The 26,327-nt window shown below is 38.1% G+C and overlaps 1 protein-coding gene across 3 annotated transcripts in view; it reads left to right on the top strand.

Moving 5' to 3' along the window:
- UMAD1 (UBAP1-MVB12-associated (UMA) domain containing 1) overlaps nucleotides 1–26,327 on the top strand; it is a 703,877-nt gene that overhangs the window by 501,694 nt on the left and 175,856 nt on the right. For all 3 annotated transcript variants that reach the window (XM_044066488.1, XM_044066486.1, XM_044066487.1), the window contains one exon: nucleotides 8,311–8,396. In XM_044066488.1, coding sequence (XP_043922423.1) covers nucleotides 8,311–8,396 — 86 coding nt within the window. The remainder of the gene's footprint in view (nucleotides 1–8,310; nucleotides 8,397–26,327) is intronic.

The raw sequence follows: 26,327 nt of genomic DNA, 5'->3' as shown, positions 1-26,327 counted from the left end.
TGAGGGAGCACTCCTATAGCATATGAACTGGCAATACTACGAATGCCCTTGCTTGATATGTGGCAGCTAGTGATGGGGTACATCATTTTAGATTTAGGGCTATAGAGATTCTAAATGTAGGTGTTAGGTTAGGCAATATTGAAAACAGGACTGGTAAGGCAGAACTTAGATAGATTCTTAAGTTTAGAGCTGATAAAGGATCTGGTCTGAATAGTATGGTCTCTATTAAACTGATACTTGCTAAGAGGGGGTTACCAGGATAGGGCCTACTTGCCAGTTGGTTTAGTGGAGTCCGATTCTTGTTTTGTCCCTTGTTGTTTTAATGGAGTTTTGTGTATAGCTCTATAAGCATTATGACTTGTGTATTTTAAAATGTAGTGATGTCACCAGGATGTATGCATTTGGTGTATGAGATGGGGATTGTTGTGGAGAATGTTATTGGTGAGTTTGAATTGTTTTAATAAATTTTTTGATTATTTAATGATGTGTTTTTTGTATTTATTATTACGGTCTACAAGCTTTATGGGGGACAAATCCAGACAGCTGAGAGATCTGGTCAAGGGGCAGGGCTACGTATTTAGCACATGTCGCTTCATACTCTGAAAGTCCATTTGTTGCCTCGGTGAACTAAGGAGAAAATTAAACAAAAAATGGGGCCTCGCTGTGCTCTGTATTCTTAGGCTTCTTGAGGTCTCCATTAGAGTACCTTGAAATATTCATGATTAGCAAATTTGTAGAATACGAAATTGTACTGCCTAATGTATTATACTGTATTTCTTGAGGCATACATTAGTTTAGGGCTTTAGGAACCTTTTTTCCTTTGGTGTTTAAACAGCTAAAGAGTATCTTAAAATAGTATAGGTATACATAAAGCAGTATACAAATGGTTATGAGATATGATATACAAATAGTTATTAGAGTTGATATTTAGGATTGTTACTGTGCTTTTATAAAATTTGTATTTAATTAAAATGAAGCAAATTTTAGCATAGACACTTCCTTTATTGATAACTAGCATGAGAACTGAATAAATACATAATCTTGTGCAGGAACAAAATAATTGTGTTTTTTTTTTTTTTGTATTTGTCTGTGTGTGTGTGTGTGTGTGTGTGTGTGTGTGTGTGTGTGTGTTTGTGTGTATGTATGTGTATGTGTCTAAGTTCATAGGTTAATATTAGGTTGTCTGCCCTTCTGGGCCATTTTAAGCCTAGCTAAATTTCTCATCCCAAAGGTAAGAATCAGACCCTGTACCTTGTGTGTATGAGATAAACCCAGTATGACTAGTATTGTCAGAAACAGTTTAATCCAAGGGAACATTTTTTCCAAAAATTTTTGATTTCTTCCATTACTTACTTCCCTACACTTTGTGTTTATCTTTATTTGTTAGGGTTGGGGGTCATTTTATAACTGAAATAAGGCACTCAGAGGTACAGCCTATATTGTCTAGTAGAGCACAGCCCTGTTGTTAAACAGTAAACACACACTGTGTAAGTGTCTAGTATCTTATTGTACCACTGGGACATGCTGTTAGCAGACAGTAAAGCACACCTTGCTGTGTAGATGATCCAGTGTTCACTGAACTAACAATGACTGTTAAACATTGTGTTACAAGGAGCTGTCAATATGATATAAACTTAAGGTACAAATGGTGTTGCAATGCATAATAAACTTATTTGGGCAGTATATGTGATAAATATATTTTGAAGGGCCAGGATATGTATTTTAGCTGCTTCTCCCTTGGGTCGTGATTTTTGTGTGTGTGCCACAGCCGCAGCTATTTCTGTGTTGCAGTTCCTATTTATCAAGCTATTAATAGTTTAATTCGTTATGCTGCTGTTGGCATTTAGACTGTACCTAAAAACAGATGTGGATTGTGCTGAATTATGGTTTATTTTTAATATCTGTGTGGTTTCTTTAAATTGCTAAACTGTGATGTGTTTGGTTATGCATTACATGACAGCTAAATGATTAACTCTGAAAAATGCTTCAGACGTTTCAATAAAACTTCCTGTTTGGACATGCCTTTGAGCCTCCTGGTCTGTTTTTGTGAGCAATTCTTGTCAATTCCAATACCTATTAAAAAATGAGGGTCTTGTCCTGAGCTCCAAATGGCCTAGCAACTTCTGTGCTGTCTGGTAAAAGTTTTCAGATTTGTTTTGTTTTGATAAAAAAAAAAATATGCCATCATTATTTTGCAGATGAATTCCTTCCTTGCCTAACTCTTTTGACATGGAAGCAGTGATTGTTTTCAGTTACAATAATGATTCGGTGAACGTGGGATACATCAGAAAAAAATACAACCAAGGAGAAACGTGACAGTGTAGAAGGTATAAGTTCACTCCTTGAATTATGTTGTGCACCTAGTTCACTAATAAAAATCGAAGTGTAAAATACGTACTACAAAGTAATAGAATAGAAAATAGTAGGTAGTCCACAGTTGAATTAAAAATGGAATATCCTTTATTGAGACATTATTTGTTTCATTATATTATTATTGTTGAATCATTATTTATTGTTATTTTATTATTATATCAGAAAACAGATGTGGATCTATTTCATTACACTGCATGGACTTTCGTTAAGATTGGTATTATTTATTATTTTTTTATAGAGTCCTGTTTCACTGAAGGTGTGTGTACCCATTTTTGCTTATTAGGTAATTTTTTAGGCAGAGTAGCATGGAGTTATGTGACTCCCACATGTCCTGGGCCATGTTATAGAGGCAGTACATAGAAGGGATATGGGAGGTATGAAACACTTTTGGGTTCAGTGGTATGTGTTGCTTTAGTGTGTATGCGTGCGGATAATGTGAGAGTCAAGTGTCTGTTGACTGAAAGTACATATGGTCATGTACTAATAAGATCATCCCTACCTGCCTACAACACAGACCAGTCTAATTTCTTTTCTTCTGCCTGATAATGTATTTGTGATCCACTTTCTTCTTATTCCATACTCTCACACACTCTTTCTGCTCATACCTCTTAATGCAAGAAGTCTGTACAAGGCCTGAAATAATGGGGGGACAGACACAAAAATAGGGACAAATTTTAAATCTTGCTCTTATAAACTTTTAGGATTTCTGTTAGCATGCCTTTTGTGAAGGATATGAAGTCTGAAACTCAAGATACATGTCATTACTTGGTGACTTAAATCCTCAGTGATTTGCCAGAAAACCAGAAATTGTATGAGGAATAGACCAAATATATGAGGCAAAAGTCTGAACAGTTGAGAGGTATGTAATTTTGCTTTATACCTATTAATAGCTGCAATATGGTGGTGAGGTTGATCTCAGTTACTTAATCTTGGCCATTGTTTTTTCACCTTCTCCACAAAAAAATATGTGGAACAGGCCAAAGACTGTGCTAAGACTGACATGTTTAACTAATTAAGTATAGAATTTAAACTTTGAAAAACAAAAATTGTTAATTTGAGTATTTTATTGATTTTTTTGTTATGCTGTTTATTTTTATGTAGTTTGGACAAGTAAAGAGAAATATTTATAGGGAAATGTGGGAGGTCCAAACCAGTAAACACAATAAGTCCAAAGGCTAAGAAAGAAGCGAACCAACCCAAAAATAGCTCACTTAAAACTTTATTTGAAAATAAAACGAAAATATCATCAATCGCTTTTGCCTGGTTGAATACCAGGCTTTATCAAGATAATTTGTTTTAAAAAGCACAGGTTTAAATACTACATTCAATAAAATCACATGACCAATGTCTCATAAATTAGACAATTAAAATAATCAAATATTTAATTGAATCACTAAAAACAAGCTAAATAAGTTGGATGAGCTGTCTGAGATCAATTCAGTTATAAATAATAACAATACTTTTAAGACCCATTTAAGAGCAAGCAAATACTGGGAACCTCATTAACCAACTACAAAAACTGTTTACTTAATGTAAATAAAGTTTTGTGGAATCCCAGAGTGTGTGTTCAACACACCTTGTGTAAAAATGAACAAAAAAATAAACAAAAAAAATATATATAAAAAAGTAAGAAATGATAAATGAAATAAGCAAATAAAGTTATTAATAAGATTATTTTTGTTTAGGACAAACTCAAACATAAAATCATAACTTGGCCTTTCTTAATTTCAGAACACTAGAAATACTGACACAATCATTAAGACCCGGGGGCTTAGTGGCATTCAATTTCAGCTGCCATAGCAATTCTTTATACTCAAGCCGAGCCTCCCAGTCATCTCCTCTACTATCCTGCGGTACTTGCTCAAGGACCATGAATTTAAGCTGCATATTGGGACATACACCAAGATGTTTGTAAAAGGCATTAGTATCTTTCTTTTTAGAAATTTCATAAAGGTGCTCATAAATCCTTCTTCTAAGGGTTCTCTCGGTTTTGCCCACATAAAAACTACAACATTCCATTGGTCAGTACCGATCCACAGGAGCAACCAGCTAAAACCCAGGACATAAACAATGCTAGAAATGGCAACGCGAAGAAGGATTTTAATTTTGCGACTTGACTGAGAAACAGTTTTTCTTCAAACAAGGTACTTTTTTAACAATAGCAGTGTTGATAACAGTGCTGAATATGATTTTAAGAGCTTAAATGACAAGTTGTACGCATATAAAAGCATACAACTTGAGATTGATTATTTAAAGGAGTGCTTGCGAGTGCAGCGTGTCCTGAAAGGGTTACACTGCTACAAATTCCCTAACAATGCTGTGGCTGGCTCTTCCTTGTACAATGACTTAGTAAGGATTTTTGATAAAGCAGGGCTTGAAATGATTGCATGCATGATCAAAGACTATGAAGAAAGAGCTGGAGGTTTACTTAAGGAAGTGACTTTGCTCAATGACTCTGTGGTCAAGGGCAAGAACTTTTTGAGTGTCAAGAGGGAATATGATAATGTTTTTAATGAAGTGGATCAATTTTGTTTGAAAATAGTGAATCGCAAAATTAGGAAGTTGGAGCGTGATTTTCATGAATACATGGAGGGCACTGCTTACCCTTTGTTGGGTAGAAGCAGGCAGGACACTAGGCAGAATACTGTCCCAAATGATGAGGGGAATCTTGGAGACAATAATCCCAGTCTTGCTTCAGATTTGCCTAGGAGGAGTGAGAGGCTTGCTCAAAAGAACAACTAGAACGGTCCATCAGATTTTTATCATCCCCAGGGCAGACCAGGAGGGAGGAGGACTACTTACCAGCCACAGGGCTGGAACAGGACATGGAGATAAAGGACACAAACTATATGACTGTTGGTACTTCTTCCAATGACTTGTCGGAAGCTGTTCATGGTGAATGTTTGGTGGTAAAAAAGAACAATTTCATCATCTATAATTTCACTGATGTTAAAGTCACCAATGATTTTTTCGAACTTTTTACCAGAGGTCTGCAGTTTGTACCCAAGTGCAGTGTTAATTTAACTAACGTTTTAATGGATTTGAAGATGTTTGTTAGACGTTTGAACCTTGGTGTGTATTTTAAAGGTCAAACTCAGACCATGAATAGTCTTTCTAGACCAAGTACATTTAATCCACCTTTGAATCCACTTTTAAAAGTATTTGAAGAATTAGTGGAAGCTGACTTGAGAAATCATTGTACCAACAGAACATGTATTTCATGCTCAAATTTGAACCATGAATTGAGCCAATTGATAGTAAAGTTTAAGGAAGAAAATGTCAGGGTAATGAAACCTGACAAGGATGGTGGTATCGTTTTAATGTACAACATGGTGTATGATACATTTATTTACAACATGTTGCAGGACACCGAATGGTACGAATTAATCTCCAGGAATTAGTTAAATTTAGCACATTCTAAAATTAGTTTTGTGCTTACAGACCACTTGTTGCAGGGAGCCATAAATGAAAAATTATTTAATTATCTCCATGTCAAGAACCCAAGAATCCCGATGATGTTTGGGATTCCTAAGACTCATAAAGGTTTGACTCCACTGAATTTTAGACCCATTGTCTCAGGGGCTGGTGGTATAACTGAACCGCTGGGCAAATTTATTGATTATGCTATCAACAAGTTTGCAGTTTCTTTAGATCATATATGTAAAGGTCCATGGGATTTTTTGAAAGGTATCCAATGTGGTTTTTACAGACCTGATCTACTAATGGTTACAATTGATGTAGTGGAGTTATTTCCCAGTATTCCTCACGGCTTGGGCTTGGAATGGTTTAATGACACATTAGTAGCTGGTTCTAAGTTAGATTGTAACACCATTGGATTGTTGGTGGAATTCATGGAAATTGTATTCGAAAACAATTTCATTTATTTCAATGGTGAATATTTCAAGCAGAAAAAGGGTGTAGCTATGGGATCTGCTTGTGCTTCCAGCTACGCCAACATTGTTTTGCATTTCTGGGAAAGTAATTTTGTTTTTTCTTCACATTGGGTTCAGTACATTATTCATTACAAACGATACCTGGATGATATATGTCTATTATGGGATGGCACCCTAGACCAATTCCTGGATTTTATGGATTACATTAATTCCACCACCTCTTTCTTAAGATTTACCCATAATGTAAGCCACTATTCTTTGAATTATTTGGATATTGCCCTTTTCAAGGATGCCCATAATGGTACCTTCCAGTCCAAAGTTTATAGAAAAGATTCCTTCTCTAATTCCTACCTGCACTTTGATAGTGGCCACCCTTTTTACCAGAAAAAAAGGAATAGTTAAGGGGCAGTTTATACGTGCGTCAAGGATGTGCAGTACAAGTGAATATTTTTTGGAAGAGGTCAACTTGTTGAAGCAGCTTTTTGGAGAAAGAGGGTACCCGGCACGCCTGGTTAATGATTTAGCCCAGGAGGTTTTTGTTGGCAAGGATGATGTATATTCCCCCTTGTTGGGTAAGGGTACAACAGAGGACACTGGCTCGAAATCATTGGAGCAGTTTGATTCTTATAATAGCTTTGTTTATACTTTTTCAGAAGATTTCTTACAGGTGGAACAGTCGATTCTAAGATTCTGGCCTATTTTAAAACAACATGAAGAGCTTAAACAAATTGTCAAGGAATGTCCCCACTTTGTTAGAAGGAGGGATAGGAATCTCAAAGGTCTTTTTGAAGGAAGACCTAAGGGTAGTGGCAAGCAGATTTGCTCCAAATTTGGGACTTATAAGTGTGGTGCATGCAAGCAATGTCCTTACATATTTAATGACAGCTCGTTATTCATCCCCTCTAGAAGATTTAAATTTAGGGCTGAGTATTATTACAACTGTGGGGTGAAAGGGGTTGTTTACTTGGGCTTGTGCACACAGTGTTGTAGTTTTTATGTGGGCAAAACTGAGAGAACCCTTAGAAGGATTTATGAGCACCTTTATGAAATTTCTAAAAAGAAAGATACTAATGCCTTTTACAAACATCTTGGTGTATGTCCCAATATGCAGCTTAAATTCATGGTCCTTGAGCAAGTACCACAGGATAGTAGAGGAGGTGACTGGGAGGCTCGGTTTGAGTATAAAAAATTGCTATGGCAGTTGAAATTGAATGCCGCTAAGCCCCCGGGTCTTAATGATTGTGTCAGTATTTCTAGTGTTCTGAAATTAAGAAGGGCTAAGTTATGATTTTATGTTTGAGTTTGTCCTAAACAAAAATAGTCTTATTAATAACTTTATTTGCTTATTTCATTTATCATTTCTTACTTTTTTATATATATATTTTTTATATATATATTTTTTATTTTTTTGTTCATTTTTACACAAGGTGTGTTGAACACACACTCTGGGATTCCACAAAACTTTATTTACATTAAGTAAACAGTTTTTGTAGTTGGTTAATGAGGTTCCCAGTATTTGCTTGCTCTTAAATAGGTCTTAAAAGTATTGTTATTATTTATAACTGAATTGATCTCAGACAGCTCATCCAATTTATTTAGCTTGTTTTTAGTGATTCAATTAAATACTTGATTATTTTAATTACCTAATTTATGAGACATTGGTCATGTGATTTTATTGAATGTAGTATTTAAACCTGTGATTTTTAAAACAAATTATCTTGATAAAGCCTGGTATTCAACCAGGCGAAAGCGCTTGATGATATTTTCGTTTTATTTTCAAATAAAGTTTTAAGTTGAGCTATTTTTGGGTTGCTTCGCTTCTTTCCTAGACTTTGGACTTATTGCGTTTACAAATGTGGGAGGTGCTTTAGTATTGGAGGGTCAAGGTGAAATAACATTTTGAGCTCGGTTGCTTGCATTTGCCTTTTAATTTGATATAACAAACTCAAGTACATTTAGTTGTGGCTGTATGTTTAGGAATTAAATTTGGTTGCAAACCTTAATATGACACCCCATATGCATGTATTTTCTTAATATTTTTTAGTAAACCGTGGAAATGACCAAAGTGGGAAAATAGAAGGAGTTACTTTAGCTCAACAGAAGGAAGTCATATGTACTCAACCAGGAAAGGTAAAGTACTTTCATGCTACTTTTGTGAAATCCTCGTAGTGCATTCATGTTTAGAACAGTAAATATTGCTTATGCTCCATTCATGCATATTTGTCATGAAGCCATTTATGTGCAAAAGTCTGTTTTTTTTTGGCAAGTCATTGACTCATATCAAGTACTGCAAAACTTAAACAATGCCACCAATAGCTGGCTTGGTTGGAAGTACTTCCTTGTGTTTTGGATGTAGAAGTTAAAAATAGTTTTTTCTTTTGCTTAAACAGAATTACAATGTTGCTGTATTTAGAGAAGTGTGAAAGTGCAAAAATGCTTTTTTATTTTTGTAATTTTATGATTGTGTTGTATTGACCTTGTGGTTTCACTGCCAAGGCTGTCAATATAAGTGCATTCAACAGGCTGACAGGTGTAGAGTCTATATTTTCATGCTTTCAGCAATGATAAAGACTGAAGTAACCTGCAATATAAAGGCTTTTTTATAATTTTTTTTAAAATAATTTTCCTTGAAACATTTGGCAGGTAAGAACCCTTTAGTCAGCATACTCCTTTCAAGGGAATCTCCACTTTGCTTTCATATGTCATCGCCAAGACAGTTTTCCTCCTTCAGACATGTCCATTTAAAGTTTATACTGCACTGTTGGTAAATATCCAGTGCTTCACCCATTAAGGTCTCCTACTTCTTCTTCTTTGGAGAGTATTACCTGCCTTTCCACTCTTGTGCATGTGGCTTCCAAGCTGCTTCACTTGAATCAAGCCCTTCAGTCCTTAGGGTATATCTCTGAGGTTGATTTTAGGCTTGGGATGTCCATTACTTTTCACTGTTCTCGTGTTAAGGATATTACTTATGCTGATGTAGCCAGCATGCCTAGCTCTTTCATGACTGCTGCACATTCAGTTGCCCTTGCAGCAGTGTTAAACATTTGCTTTATTTTCCTTAAAGGAAAAGAGATGAATTGGTGAGAGAGCACAATCTTCAGCAGCATTGCCTGTTGTTTGTACCAGGCCTTTGCACGATTGTGTTTCCCAGCATTGTATTATCATTTATCCACTGTTTAGTATGGATCTGCACCCTACTTGCATCTGTTGAATAACAGGAGTTGTGACGATATGAGGTATTGCCAGCTATGCCTGGAGAAGTAGGGCAGTGGATGTGTAACATATGCCAGCATAGCTAACTGGAGGTTTATAAAGGATTATATGTCATTTGTGTATCAAACTGATTTGTACAGATGCTTGTGTTGAAAAATATATTTGTAAAGTTGCTTGTGTTAAAAATGTACCAACATTGTGTCTGGATGGACAAACCTGTATGTCAGACTGTATTATAACTATTGAAATCAATATATTGTAACCAAGGATACTGGAAGGGAAGAGATTAAGCTCAGTCCCAGCTAACCTTTAGAAAAATGTCTTGAAATTAAATTACTTAATTTAGGCCGTAAATATTGTATCTTACAGTTCTGATTGCAGCCAAAAACAAAATGCCTGGGAAAACAATTACTAGGAATTGAGCTGTATTGTCTCTAGCAGGGAAGTAATTGCTACCCTGGAAGGGTGGAAACAATAAAATGACTTTATGACTTCCAGAAGCTGCAACAGATCTTAGCAAAGCTCTATGTATGTGTATTATTGACACATATGTGCTAAATCCTGGCAGCTTCTATTCAAAGGGGGCAGTATGAGAACCAAAGTCAAATGACCAGATGTATGTGATGTAATTCTGTAATCCAGGACAAAAATTATGTTTTAATACTAGATGAGACTGAAGTCTCAGAGCAGTCTGTTGTTGGAACCTGACATAGAAGGATCACTCATCTACCTCATCTAGGCTTGCTCTATTAAGTGACCAGGGAATATTAATTCTTTAGATCAGCCAGGAAAATATAGTGGGATTAGTTAAGTACTGTTTTTCTGTATATGTACGAATCTATTTATCTGTGTTATTTTAATATTTCCTGTAATTGAAACTCTGGTGTTTATTGTAGATAAGATATTCCATATTTTTGTGTTTTTTATTGTTTATTATTAAATATGTAAACTTTTCATTGTGGCTGTTCCTTTAGAGAATATGTTAAACTTTGAGAGTACTTAAATCTATTTGGTGATTCTGTGGCCACTCCTGAAAGCCTTACTGCATTGGTCAAACACTATTATTTATGTTAGTATTAATTTCACTCAGTATAATTGGGTACTCTTGTAGGAGCCTTAGAGTTCCTGGCTTTGGAATGCCTGGTAGCAGTAACTATGTTATAGTCTGGGCAGAAGATGGCATAGCTAATAAATCTGTGCTAGCCTTGTGTGTGTGTGTGTGTGTGTGTGTGTGTGTGTGTGTGTGTGTGTGTGTGTGTGTGTGTGTGTGAACTGCTTGAACAAGGACACTGAGGACTTATTTCACAGAGAGAGTGGTGGAGAGCTTGTCTTGGACACTCTCTGCTGAGGACTTCACTGTACAGCTGTGCCAGTGGAGAGTCCTGTTGGGGACCTGGGGGAAGAGAGAGAGAGAAATCCAGACCCTGGACTAACTGTGTTCCCTGTGTGCTCTTAAGGGAAGTTGTGCTTGATGCTGAGAGCTGCATCTGGAAATACTGTTTGTAGCTATTTTTTCCAAGTGAACGTCCCTCTCAAGTGTCACTGTGTGTTGAGGATTAAAGCTCCTTGATTACTGGCCCAGAGAGGGGGCATCACATATTGGTGAGCAGTGGTGTGGATATTAATTGAACCTTTGTAGCCTGTAGGCAGTTGCCACTCAAGGTATGTGTACTGTCAGCAACCACAAGGTAAACATTAAGAGTTTCATTATCATAACAATTTTATTTTTTTAGTTTAGTTTAGTCAGGGAAAGCAGGCAAAGATGTCAGCAGAGGATTATGGCAAGCTGACAAAGAACTAATTGGCCAAGGTGTGTGAAGCCAAAGGAGTGGTGTATGCCAGCCTGACTAAAGAAGATATGATTTCAGTCTCACAGCTCAGACCAGCAGCCAGGAGGATAGCCAGTCTGGTGACGGGAATTTGCAGTCCTCTGAAACAGAACAGTTCACCTTTTCCTCCGAGGACTTAAAAACCCGTCTGGAGTTAGATACTTGAACTGGAGGCCAAATGTTTGGAATTAGAATCAGTAGAGAGACTGCAGTGTTTGGAGGCTGAAGAAAATGAGAAGCAGCATTAACATGAGGGGGAGATGCCGACTCTTTGACAGGGTCATGGAGGTAATGGGGAAGGCATAACTGAACCTCTGGAAGCACTAAAGGTCAGTGAATTTCTTCCACAATTTACAGAGGGTGATAATTTTGTTAGTTTTATTCATATATTTGAAAAAGTATGTAAACAGTATAATGCTGACCAAGGGCTCAAGGTATGGTTTCTGACCCCCTTACTCCATGGTAAAGCTGTAACTGCTGTTTGTAAATTGTCTGATATTGATTGTTTAAACAATGATGGCAGATATTGATTGTTTAAACAATGATGGCACAGTGATGCAGCGGTAGCACTGTCACCTCACAGCAAGAGATTCTGCAGTTTGATTCTCAGCTGGGGTGCCTTCTGTGCGGAGTCTGCATGTCCTCCCTGCGTTCATGTGGGTTTCCTCCAGGTGCTTCAGTTTCCTCCCACATTTCAAAGACTTGTCTGGAGCATTTCTCCCTGGGCCTTTGCTAAAAATTAGTTTAGTTCCAAGCCGGACTTTCCCGGTAAACAAATGTTAAATAAAATAAATAAATAGAATGACAGAGTAAAACATTGTTTATGAGAATGTTTTAAGTTAACACCTGAAGCTTTTACAGAAAGATGTTTCATGAGCATAGACTCAAGGCAGATGAAAGTGTGTATGATTATATTGCTGAGATAAGCACTTATTTTCATAGGTGAGTGAGTGGGTGTCAGGCTACCACTTTTGAAGGGCTGGCAGACGTTTTGGTGAGGGAACAAGCCCTTAACACTTTGCCTGAGGACATGAGAATCTGGTTGGCTGACGTGGAATGTAACTCTGTGGATGAGCTGGGGAAAAAGGGCATCTCTGCTTAGCAAGCAGGGCATCACTGCACAGAAAGGGGTGCACATGGATGTAAGGGAAGTTATGGTGGTCAACCTAAACCACCCCTACAGAGTCCATCAGTAACAGGTAAAGCCACTAGTTCAGGTGCATGGACAGGATCAAGGGTTAATTGTTTTAAATGTAGGCAGTGGGGCCATGTATCATATAGATCTCCACAGAAGCAAGGTGGGGAACAAAAGATGGTGGAGCCAGCAAAGTGGGAATAACAGTATGTCAGTGGTAAGTTGTCTGGAGACAACTGGGGTAGGAAACTATCACCAGAGTTTATATCCGATCTTAGTGGATGGAAAACAGGCCACAGCTAAGACAGAGACAGCCTCTGACATAACCATTGTGAAGCCTGCAGTGGGTAAAGAGAAGCAGTACTTGCTTGGGCAGTTCACTTCACTTAGAGCTTTAGGAGGGACCCCATTCTAACTGCCTTTGGCCAGGGATCACTTTCACGGAGGATATCCCTGCAGATGTCTTGATAGAAAATTATTTTGACAATGTAGTACCTTGTGTGCGTGCAGTTACATGCAGTCAGGCTTGTAGACAAGCACATGGGTCTGGTAGCCTGGGGGAGATACAGACAGACCCCTCACCTGAAGCCAAGGCTGGTGAGGTGGCTATTTCAGGGAGGGAGATACCCTGTAGCACTGTGCCTGAAAGTGAGCACAGCTGCTGGTAGGTACTGATGTTCCCTTGGACAGAGTGACTGCAAGGGCAGAGGTGAGTGATAGTATCCAGGCTGACAGTGAGGCACCACTGTCAGAGGATACCAGGCCTCCTGAGTGAAGGGTCACAAAGATAGAGTTGAGACAGGCTCAGTTCTTGGATCCTACACTAAGAGGCTTGAGGGAGGTAGCTAGGGAGACACCTGATTCTCAAGGAAAAGGGGAGTTTATATACTGGAACAAAGGGTTATTGTATAGAGAATGGACCCCCAAGGGAGGGCTAGAGGGTGTGGTAATACAGCAGATGGTAGTGGCTAGAGCCTACTGTCTGGCACTTCTGGCCATACCCCATGACCTTCCTTTTGCAGGTCATATGGGAGTAAACGTATGAAGAGATGTGTTATGCAGAACTTTTATTGGCCTGGGATTACAAGGGATGTAACAGGGTACTGCAGGACTTGTGAACAGTGCCAAAAAGTAGGCAAGGCAGGAGACAAGGTCAAGGTTCCTTTGATGCCTTTGCCTGTGATTGAGGAGCCATTTCAGAGGGTAGCTGTGGATATTGTGAGGCCCCTAAGTATCCCAATTTCCACAGGGAAGAATTACATCCTGGTGGTGGTAAATTATGTTACTAGATACCCTAAGGTGGTGGCTCTGTCCTCCATCGAGGCAGAGAAGGTGGCAAATGCTTTGTTAGAGATTTTTGGTAGGTTAGGTTTCCGGAGAGAAATACTGACTGACAGAGGTGCCAATTTCATGTCAGATCTGCTGGCTTGTCTATGGAAGCACTGTGGGGTGAAGCACCTAAAAACCACCCCCTATCACCCACAGACTAATGGTCTTGTGGAGCGGTTAAACTTTGCACTAAAGACCATACTATGGGCTTTTGCAGACCAGTTTAAGAGAGAGTGGGACAAATACTTGCCCCATCTGCTGTTTGCATACAGAGAGTTACCCCAGGAATCCACAAGTTTTTCAACCTTTGAGTTGCTGTAGGCACATTGGGTGAGGGGGCCTTTAGATTTGGTTTGTGATGAGTGGGAAGGTTCATGTGAATCCCTCAAGAAGTCTGTTGTGGCATATGTCCTAAACCTCAGGACAAGGCTTAGGGAGCTCTTGGGCTTGGCTCAGGGAGAACCTGTCAGGAGGCCAACAGAAGGAAAAGGTCTTGTATGACAGGAATGGTCGTGCCCGAGAGTATGCTGTGGGACAGCAAGTTATGGTTCTCATTCCTGTTAGACACAATAAGCTGCAGACAGCTTGGGAGGGGACCCTTCAAAATGGTAAGGAAGGTCAGTGATTTTAACTCCATGGTTGAACTGCTAGACAGGAAGCAGTACCATGTTAACATGATGAAGCTTTGCCATGATAGGGAGGTCCTGGTGCTGAGTTTTTGCAGTGGATGATAGGAGGAGTCTGAGGGGATCTGGTGACTGACCTCCTCAGTGAGGTTCAGATTGACACCTTAGTGGAAGGGGTAGCAATGTCCCAGTGGCTATCCCCTACCCAGATTCAAGAAATCCAAGCAGTGTTATAGGAGCTTGGGGGCATGTTCACTGGGAAAAACTGGTTGTACCCACCTTATGTAGCATCATGTGGATACCGGACCCCAAAGGCCTATCAAGCAGGGCCCTTACAGGGTGCCTGGAGGAGATACAGGAAATGTTGGAACTGGGGGTAAACCAGGAGTCCAGCAGTCCCTGAGTCTCCCAATTGATGTTGGTACCAAAGAAAGATGGCAGCACTGGATTCTGTGTGGACTACAGAAAACGAAATAGTTACACAGAGTCAGATGCTTACCCCATGCCTAGGACAGATGAATCCTTAGAGCCTTAGCGCAGCTGGGTGGGGCAAAGTACTTGACCACTATTGATCTGACCAAGGACTACTGGTAGGTGCCCTTGACTCCAGCCGCTAGAGAAAGGACAGCCATTGTGACTGCTTCTGGATTATACGAGTTCACAAAGATGCCACTTGGGATGAAAAAATGCCCCAGCGACCTCCAGAGGCTGGTAGATTGTATACTAACAGGAGCAGGAGATTATGCCCTTGTTTACCTGGATGATATTGCCATTTACAGCCATTCCTGGCATGAGCACCTTCAGCATGTCAGGGAGGTCCTGGGCAGACTGTAAAGGGCAGGGTTGGCCATTAAGCCCAGTAAGTGTCAGGTGGGTATGGCAGAAGTCTCCTAACTGGGACATAGAGTGGAAAGTGGGAAGATCAGGCCAGAACCTGCAAAAGTGGAAGCTGTTCAGGCATGGCCTGACCCTGTTAACAAAAAGCAGGTAAGGGCATTCTTGGGGATATCTGGGTACTATAGAAAATTTGGTCCCAGTTATAGTACAATAGCTGCTCCCCTCACAGACCTGACAAGGAAAAGTAGGCCAGAGAAGGTAGTGTGGACCCCAGCCTGCCAGCAGGCATTCCAAAAGCTTAAAGAGGCTTTGGAAGGACCCCCTGTGTTAGCCTGTCCAGAATACAGCAAATAATTTGTTGTGGAGGTGGATGCTTTTGAACCATGGTTTGGGGACTGTACTCAACCAGGTTTCCTCAGAGGGAGAAGAGCACCCATTTGTATATCTCAGCCATAGACTCCAACCCAGGGAGGAATGTTATGCAGCTGTAGAAAAAGAATGTGTAGCTATAGTATGGGCACTACAGAAACTTCAACCCTATCTGTATGCTAGGAAATTCACTGCAGTTGCAGACTGCGATCCCTTAGCATGGCTACATTGAGCCAGGCAGCAAAATGCTAAGTTGTTAAGGTGGAGTCTAGGGTTGCACGCATATGATATGACAGTGCACCTCCGTAGCAATGCAGATAGGATCTTAAGACAGATTATGGTTTAATATATTCCCAGACAGGCTCATGTTCCTCAAGCCATTTTTCTCCAAGTCAGCATATATGATGTAACCTGTTTTGTGTATTATGCTGGATGTACTGTATTTGTATAACTTGATGTTGGAGCTTTTCTCCCCGGGCCTCCACTGAAAATGGACCTGGTCCAGTCGGAATTTCCCGGTTAACAAATGTAAAATAAAATAAAATAAGAGAGATGTGGCGGTGTGAAATATTGCCAGCTATGCCAGGAGAAGTAGGGCAGTGGGATGTGTAACATATGCCAGCATAGCTAACTGGAGTTTTGTAAAGAATTATATGTCATTTGTACATTAAACTGATATGTACAGATGCTTGTGTTGAAAAATGTATTTGTAAAGCTGCTTGTGTTAAGAATGTACCAACAGTGTATCCTGCTGGACAGAAAAAAGAAATGCACCTGTATGTCAGACTGTATTATAACTATTGAAATTAATATATTGTACCAGAGGATACTGGAAGAGAAGAGGTTAAGCTCAGCCCCAACTATCTTTTAAAAATATCTTGAAATTAAATTACTTAATTTATGCCATACAAAGTGTATCTCACAGTTCTGATTTCAGCCAGAGACAAAATGTATGGGAAAACAAAGACAAGGAATCCAGCTGTATTGTCGCTAGCAGGGAACTAATTGCTACCCTGGAAGGGTGGAAGTGTTGAAATGGTTTTATGACTTCCAGAAGCTGATGTTAGCAAACCCCTATGTGTATGTATTCTTTACATATTTGTGCTAAATCTGTCAGCTTCTAGTAAAGGGGGGTAGTATGGAAACCAAAGTCAGATGACCAGATGTATGTGATGTCATTCTGAAATCCAGGACAAAATGATATTTTAATACTAGCGGAGACAAGTCTCAGAACAGTCTGTTTTTGAAACCTGGTGATGTAGTCAGCCCACGTCTCCAAGAAGCTCGGACAACCAAAAGATGAAACCTCCAATTTTATTCCGTACACACAAAAGTAGCAACAAATTCCAATAAAATTCCAATGAAAATGCAACGAGTGGTTAAGCGCTTTCGTCTGCTACACCTCAGACTTCCTCAGAACCATATTTGCATTAACAAAGACCTTATTTAAACTGATTTTGGCGCCAAAGATCACATGATCTCTTGTAATTACTTAAAGCACCATGCTGAAAATACAAATGTTACAAGTAAAATTGTAAGTAAAATTGTGACCTTCCTATAATAGATAAAATACATCTGATGTGCTTAATCATAACTCAAACACTCATAAGTTCTAAAACTGTTGAATTTACATATTAAAAACCTACACAACTGTACGTGTTTAGCAAATCATATTGCAAAGTGACACTACAATAGACATATACACATCCATAAAAGCTATCCTTGCTTGTACTGCTATAACTACTCAATAATAGTTGTTCTTCCTGAACAATGAACAATAAAATAAGATGAAATATATTGTGTATATAAACTATTCTAATATAATCTGATGTAGGTGTGATAACCTTAATAACTTACAATAAATACTTACAAGGAATGATAATAATAATAATAATGACTCTTAATGTAAAGCTCAAAAATGAATTGACTATGTTGTGTTTGGTATGTGTAAATTGATGAATAGAAACATACATCCATACAAACTGATGAATGAAAGTGTATGTGAAAATACATGAAAATGCATGAAAGTATTGATCGACATTTACTCCTAAATAAAATAACCCACTTGTGGGAAATCCCGTGGGGGTGTAAAAGTTAAAATCGTGGTTTAATAAGAAGGTAAAATATTTGAGGGGGGCTAATAATTATATGAAATGTATGAAATTGTGAGAGGGTAGTTGATTAGTCCATAATACTAGGGGGTCTAATATGCATAGTAAGTTAAAAGATTTTCCAAAGTGTTCTAAGAAGTTAAAAATGTTAAAAAACTATACTTCTAATGAATAATAATTTTAATGAATAATAATTTAATTATTCAGTCATTTAATTGTGTTTTGATTTAAACACAATCAATAATTTAATACCAAATAATTATTAAATGTGTATATAAATATATAATAAATATATAAAAAAATATATAAAAATAAATACATTGTGTAAATATACTATATGTCCCAATAAATAACAGTATACTAATGTATAAATATATAAATACAGTTTTACTTAGAACTTATGAGTGTTTGAGTTATGATTAAGCACATCAGATGTATTTTATCTATTATAGGAAGGTCACAATTTTACTTACAATTTTACTTGCAACATTTGTATTTTCAGCATGGTGCTTTAAGTAATTACAAGAGATCATGTGATCTTTGGCGCCAAAATCAGTTTAAATAAGGTCTTTGTTAATGCAAATATGGTTCTGAGGAAGTCTGAGGTGTAGCAGACGAAAGCGCTTAACCACTCGTTGCATTTTCATTGGAATTTTATTGGAATTTGTTGCTACTTTTGTGTGTACGGAATAAAATTGGAGGTTTCATCTTTTGGTTGTCCGAGCTTCTAGGAGACGTGGGCTGACTACATCACCAGGTTTTGTTTCAGTAGTTGGATTTTCTGCATTTTTTCGTTGTTTTTGAAACCTGACATAGAAGGATTACTCCCTACTTAGTTTGCCTTGGTCTAGTAAGTGACAAGGGAATAGTAATTCTTTAGTTCAGTCGGAGAAAATGTAGTGAGATTAGTTTACTGTTTTTCTGTTTCTGTGCGAGTCTATTCATCTGTGTTATTTTAATATTTCCTGTGATTGAAATGCTGGTGTTTATTGTAAGTAGATATTCTATATTTTCATGTTATTTTATTATTTATTAAATATATTTAGACTTTTCATTGTAGCTGTTCCTTTAGAGAATATTTTAACCTTTGAGAGTACTTAAGTTTATTTGGTGACTTTGTGGCCACTCCTGAAAGCCTTACTGCATTGGTCAAACACTGTCATTTATATTAGTATTAATTTCACTCAGTATAATTGGGTACACTTGCAAGAGCCCTAGAGTAGCTGGCTTTGGAATGACTGGTGGCAGTAACTACCTTATAGTCTGGGAAGAAAAGGGGCATAGCTAGTAAATCTGTCCCAGCCTTGTGTGTGTGTGTGTTTTGCTTGAAGCAGGGATGATTTGTATGATCTGGCCTATTATTGACCTTTTCCTCAGAAGAGGCATAACACTCATTTGAATAAGGAGGAGGAGGAGATTTGGGCCACTACTTCCCCACTGGATCCTGGTCTCAAAAGTGCTGTTTTGAAACTTAGAAGCACCCACAGTTTTGAACCTTCCACCCAGAAGAAAGCATGCAATCTTTATAGTTTTTTCCTGGAGTGGTTTAACTTTCTGTGTAATGATTCTAAAGCTGCTGTTTGTCTAGCCCAGCTTGAGGTCCAGAGTAACTATTATTTGGTCACTTCTGCATCAGACAGATTATCCAAAGCTCCTGAACAGGTTTGTCATGAGTTTTTTTTTTCTTGTCCCGGCTTGGGTCTCGGTGAGTCCATAATCTATTCCAGCAGTTTCACTTTTATTGATACCTTGTGGGTTGGGCTTTATTCAAGCTCAATAAACTCTCTGAATTCAACATCAAGGAGTGCATGGAAAAGTCTGTTGCCTTAGTGGTAGGTTTTCATGGTTCTGTTTGCACCATTGATTGTACTGATGCAGCTGTTGCATATGCTTGTCTGTGTAGCATGACTTGGTTATGGATCTGCTTCTTTTATGATGTGCTTCAGCAAGCTGTTCTGGATGTGCCTTTTCAGAAGGAAGGTACCTTTGGAGTATCCTTTCACACTTTTTTAAAGCATTTATTATAATATCACTTAAGGCATATGCACATATACATTAATAGGAAGGAAAACAAATCATATTAACATTTTTCCTTTACATTACATGTTTTCTTTATAACAATTATCCTATCACAAAATTCCTGCCTTCCCTTAAACTTCATTCCTCCTCCTGAACATTATTCTGCATGGATTGTTCCCACAAATTCCATTTATTTATGTGCAATGTGTTCCTTCCCTTTTCTAAAAAATCTCTCTTCCAGTTCTTCTGTCTCTTTTATAATAATCAATATGCCAAACACAGTTGGTGTAGATTTTGATTTCCATTTTCTAGTAATTGCTGTTTTGTCAGCCAACAGAATTAAACTTAATAAGATAAGACCTTGTTATGTATAGGTAATTCAGATCCTTTGTCACAGCTCAAAGGAATCATTTCCTTCGTTATAGCCATTTGCTTCCCCCAGTGTTTCTGACAGAGTACTCTTCACAGAATGTTTTTTTAAATCTGACAATTCATTTAACTCCCAAAAATCATGTTCCCAGTTACTTCGTTCTTCCCCATCACACCCCAACATATGCTATATAGCCAAGGGAAATAAATATTTGAAGTCTGCTTGTTGTATAAGACTACCCATGCAAACTCTCTTCCCATTCTTTCCTAACCTCAACTGATTGATTCATATAGTTAGCATGCTATATTTTATATGTTGCACTAATTATCCCCTTTTTAACAGCAGCTTCTGTTGTAGATTTGACTAAAATCTCTACCTGAGCAAGTGTTGCACTTAGGGCTCCTTTATCCTTTTATCTTTTCCTACATTCTGGTATCAATCCCTGATAGGGAAGGCAGTCTCTACCTGCAGTCCAAACTTCTTGGTCTCATCCTACTCTACTACCTTTCTTTTTCTAATAATTTGTTCCCAATTCGGTTCTTTTACCAGTTGTCTCCAGTCAAACCCAGCCCCCTTTGCCTATTTTCTGTACCCTTACTGGCAAAATATAATTTCTCCATTCATGTATTGACTTAGTTCGTACAATACTTTCTCCAACTTTATGAATATAATATTCTGTATGGTGGTTATTATTCCCCTTAAGGATCTACATCCAAAATCCCACTCTCTTATTTGTTGAACTCAACTTCTGCTTCATCATTCTTGCACACTGTTTTCTAAGACACTCAGAAGAGTTGGGCAGAGTATTTTCTTCCTGCCAGTGACTTTTGGTGTAACCCTTACACATCATTTTTCTCCAGACTGGACTTCTGTCCTGGGAAAGAGGGGACCCCATAGAGGTTAAGACATTTGAATCATCACTTATTGTTTTCTTCCCCTGCCCCTTTTTTGTAAAATCTCAGAAAAGGGATGCACTCCCAGCAAGGTCCACTGATGGAGAGGCTTGTTCTTTGGGTTTGCGCTGGCTTGAAGAAATCATCTTAGAGCACATATAAATTCTGGACTTTATCAAAACGCCATGATTTCAAGCCTCTTACCGACTCTTCTTGGAGACAAGTCAGTTTTAGTGGAGCCACTAGCGCAAACTCAGTCTGTTTTTGTCAGTGGGTTATAGAGCATGTGTGTTGGCTAGAAGATAGAGGCAGGAGCGTTACTCTTATTTCTTCCTAGTTCTGGAGAAATTAGGGGAGGGAGATGATCACTGTGGAATTCAGACAAAGCCATACTATAGATGAAATTTGTTTTGATGCCTTCATTCCGTTTTGACTTTGCTGTCCTGTTTAGTGGGTGATTTCATTGGACATGGCGGATAGCTGCTGGCATATCAGTGTGGAACGTCCACAGGATATTTCTGTAATTTGCTTTGGAAACTTTGCAGCTACATTATAAAATGCTAAACTGCAGACCTGTTCCTTCAGGGTCTTCATTAAGGTGCTGTTGGAGGTAGTGGCAATGTTGCAGTAGATGGATCTACTTATTTTTCTATGTCTGGATGATTTGTTGGTGGTGTCTCCTTCTCATGATATATTTTTGTCAGTTTTGAATGTCTTTGCATTGTTTGTAGTCACTGGAGTGACTGACGCTTAAGAAAGATCCTTTCTACTCTTCTTGTAAATTATCTACTTTCTTAAATAGAGCTGGGCATCCTCTAATGTTATTACTTCCTTCCCACAGTGATGCCTTTGGCATGCTTCAGTGGTAATTCTGAAATGTTTCTACATTGAACTTGGAAAGTCAGAGAACTGGCCTCTGGGTAGCAGAGCAGTAGTGATTTATAGTTCTTCACTTGCTAGGGTTGATGGTAGCCATGATATTAACCATCCCTTTGGTATAGCTTTAAATGAGAGTGCCCCAGTGGTTAACACATTGTTACTGGCTGAAGATTCATCATGCTATTTTAGATGTACTAATGCTTTTGGAGCCTAATGTGTTTCGCCAACCTAGGGTGGGTTATTTATTTGTTATACCAGTTCTGTCAAATTTACCCAGAAAGTAAGTCAGTAGGCAGCAGAAACTATTAGTAACAAGTAATGTATGGTAGGTTTAAATTACATTGAACTAATCAGTCGATCAGGACACAGCAAAGTTCCTTTCTGTCACAAAGTAGCTTGCAGCAGAATTCAGCAGTTCAAAAAGAAATGGCATCCTTTTGCAGCTTAAATAAAATGCAGCAGCTTTATATTTTATTCTCACTTCTGTCAGTAAAATGTGACACTGTTGATACAAATCCACTGTATTTTGCTAGGAATAATATTACAGTTTACCTGTTTAATATGAATTGAAATGTTAAAGTTATTGACCTTAAATGAATCTGTTGCAGAGCATCTTTATATATAATGTTCCCAGTTACACAAAGTACAACTTGCAAGAGATTTTACTTCATTCTTGCTTTACTGTCACATTAGTAAGGCTTCTCAAGTTTCATATCAACTTTTATGATAATTCCCTCTTAAATACGATATTTACAAGCGGTGCAATTTATTTCAACTTAGTCTGCTATAACGTGGACATTTTTGTGCCTCCTTGTTTACAACATGGACATATACAAAGTACTTAAATGGGCAGTTACTTACCAAAACATTTATAATAAACAGTGCCCTCCATTGTATTTAAGTCTGATCATTGCTAAAATAGTCATATAAATTCCTTGTATATTATTTTTAAACAAGAAACATCTGTATTAAATCCCCCCTGATGGCATATGCAATCATACATTTATATAAATGAAAACAAACCATATTGACACAATCTTAGTTGCAAACATTTTATATTACAAACTATACTGACATAGTTTTAGCTGCAAACATTATACTTCACTTATCTACCCAATCATTGTCAGTCAAACATTACATAGCTCATTCAAATCCTGCCTTCTTTTAAATCTTTCTTCCCTTGTGTTCATCATTCCCACAGTTCCCATTTTTCCTAAGTAATTTGCACCTACCTTTTTCTAAAGATCCCAAATCCATTTGTGTAATCTTGGTTACTATGTTCACTACTTACAGTACAGTTGGTATAGACTTTGATTTCCATTTTTTATAATTGCTTTTTGGCAACCACAATAATTAGACTTGCCAAGGCCTTACAATGTCTAAGTAATTCCAATCCTGTATTATAGCTCAAAAAATAATTTCACTAGTGGCACCAATCTGCTCACCCAGTATCTCTTGCAGAGTAGTCTGCAGGGAATCCTTAAAGTCTGACAACTCATTATACTCCCAGAAAATATGTTCCCAATTACCTCTTTCTTCCCCATCACACTTCCAACATTTGCTGTCTACCTGTGAAAAAAAATATCTGGAGTCTACTTGGGGTAAAAAAAAAAACATTTCCAAGCAGAAATCCTAAATTCTCTAGCTTCTGTTGCTCATTTGGGAGAAATGCATATTACCCCCATTGTTTCTTTGTGAATTGCTTATCCAGTCTCTCTTCCCAATCCTTTCTAACCTCCTCTGATTGATTGTAGCAATAACCCATGCCTGGGTGTGGGTAATGCTAAATTTACCCACGGTTGGCGTGGTTTGGTCCCGAGGGCGAGGGTGACCAAACAAAGCCAACCGTGGGTAAATTTAGCATTACCCACACCCAGATGGTTATTGCTATTATCTATGACATTATTTAAGAAAAGAAACTGTTACTTTTCTTAAATAATGGCATAGTATAATGCCTGTTTACTGCCCTTCCGCAGATGTCTGGCATCCGCGGCAGTTCTGATGTACTGCGCCTGCGCGGTACATCAGAGTTGAGCAAAAGCAACGAGAAAGCAAGATCTCCATTGCTTTTTGGTGTCTCGCTATGTTAAATGAGTTTAACATAGCGAGACAGTTTAAAATAACAACGGACATCTCCGTTGCTTATTTTAAAACTGTCTCGCTATGTTAAACTCATTTAACATAGCGAGATTAAAAGCAACGGAGATCTTGTTTTCTCCGTTAACACAAACACTGTCTCGCTATGTTAAATGGGTTTAACATAGCGAGACAGCTTTAAAATAAGCAACGGAGATCTCCGTTGCTTATTTTAAAGCTGTCTCGCTATGTTAAACCCTTTTAACATAGCGAGACAGTGTTTTAAAAAAACGAGTTATACTAATGGAAAAAAGTCCGGGCAACCGGACCTTTTTCCATTAGTATATCTCGATTTATAACGGGCACGCTGGCCAATCAGCGTGCACGTTTTGGGGGGGTCATGGTATAATATTATAGTTATCATGTAATATTTTATATATGCTTTACTAATTATTCCTGTTTTAACAGCAGCTTCTGATCTAGATTCTACTAAAAACTCTGCCAGTGCTGGTCTTTCATTTAGGACCCCCCTCACACTTCTTTCTCTTTGCCTTTACTTTGACATCAGCTTCTAACCTGCAGTCCAAATCAGTTATTGGCATTGTCCCATTCTAGTACCTTACCCTATTTAGTTATTTGCTCCCAATACCTTGGTTCCTTTGCCAGTTTTCTCCAATAAATTCCAGCCAACCTCTTGCCTGTTTTCTGTACCCTAATTGCAGTCATCCCTGTCATCAGAATCTCCTTTCTCCATTCCCGTGTCAGCTTAGTTCTTATTATACTTTGCTACTTTATGAGTATAATATTCTGTATGATTATTGTTATTCTGCATCCAAAATCCCATTCTCTCCCTGTTTCTTGAGCTTTCCCCCTGTTTCATCATCATCCTTTTCCACTTTGAATTGTAGTTTTCTACTTGTTCTATGTACAAGAGCCTTAACTGTGTAGCTCTGAAGTACCCCTTCAAATCAGGTAAAAGCAACCTGCCTTGTTCTAGTGGAAGAATCAGTTTATCCCACTTGACTCTTGCCATCTTCCACTCCCAGATAAAATCCTTCAGCTCTTTATTAATTTCTATCCACGACTTCTTCTCTGGTTGATGAAAATATGCCTGACCTGTGTATAAGACTAATGGGAATAAAAAAAAGTAACTGCTTGTATCTTACTATCTATATCTATGTAGCAGAGCTTCACATTTCTCAGTTTTTGTGTTATCTTTTCTTTAGTCTCTTCCCACATATCCTTAGCTGCCCTTCCTTTTTATCAGGTCCCCATAAATATGTATATTGCTGAACCAATTTCTGTGTGGGTACATGATTTACTGCTACTGTCTTTGTTTTAACCTCATTAATTTTGTATCCTGAAAAGGTATGAAACTGTCTCAAAATGTTCCACAACACTGCAATGTCCTTTTTCTGGTTTTATCAGGTATAAAATAATATCCTCTGCAAATAGAGCCAGCCTTTCTTGACTACCATACCAATTATATCCTTGAATTTCTGACTCCCTTTTTTATTTGCCAGTGGTTCTAAATATAATGCAAGTAAAGGGGGGAGAGGACATACCTGCCTGGCATCTTTGCTCAAGCTTAATATTCTAATTGTTGCCCCAAATCCCTCATATATCCTCCTAATCAACTTTATAATTTTACCATGGAATGCATGTGCTTCCATTGCCCTGCTTGTAACGTCCCAGCTTACTCTTGTTAAATTCTTCCTCTGCATCAAGACCCACCAACAAGAGTGGTATTTTCTTACCTTCTCCTTCCTCTAGATCATCAGTGGTCTGTTAATGTTGTCAAATGTTTGCCACCCTTCCACAAAACCACACTGATCCATATCTATCCATTTTGGCATCAGTTTTGCCATTCTTGTAGCCAGTATAGACCTAAACACTTTATAATCATGGTTTAGCATTGAAATGGGCCTGTATGAAGCTGGATTTGATGGATCTTTACAGCTACCACTGCTTTCTTCCAGGATGTTGGTACTTTTCCTCTCTTAAAAAATATTAAACAAAACCTTCCAGACCTTGATCGTTTTTTCCCTCCTAGCTTCCACATGGATATCATATTTTCCTGTGGAAATCTTTCCAGTAGATTAGTTATACATCACCATTTTATCTCATCTCCTCCTATTCTAACTGGTAATAATTGAACCTCATCTACCTCTAATGTTGGCATATTTAAATCTTCCATAAACATTTCAGTATGTACCTTTTCTTGATTTCCATATTTCTCTGCCTTATACAGACTTTCCAAAATATTTCTAATAACTCTATAGGATCTCTTGTTATCCTCCTTTTTAAAGGCTCCCTAAGCTTAGTGATGGCCCTTTCTACTTTCTGTTGCCTGAGTTGTTGTGCTACAAGTTTTT

The sequence above is a fragment of the Protopterus annectens genome, chromosome 3.part1 (assembly GCF_019279795.1).
Source record: "Protopterus annectens isolate FY-2018-M chromosome 3.part1, PAN1.0, whole genome shotgun sequence".
NCBI classification, from domain to species: domain Eukaryota; kingdom Metazoa; phylum Chordata; order Ceratodontiformes; family Protopteridae; genus Protopterus; species Protopterus annectens.
The sequence above is the reverse complement of the archived record's forward strand: the minus strand, read 5'-3'. Positions and strand labels throughout refer to the sequence as shown.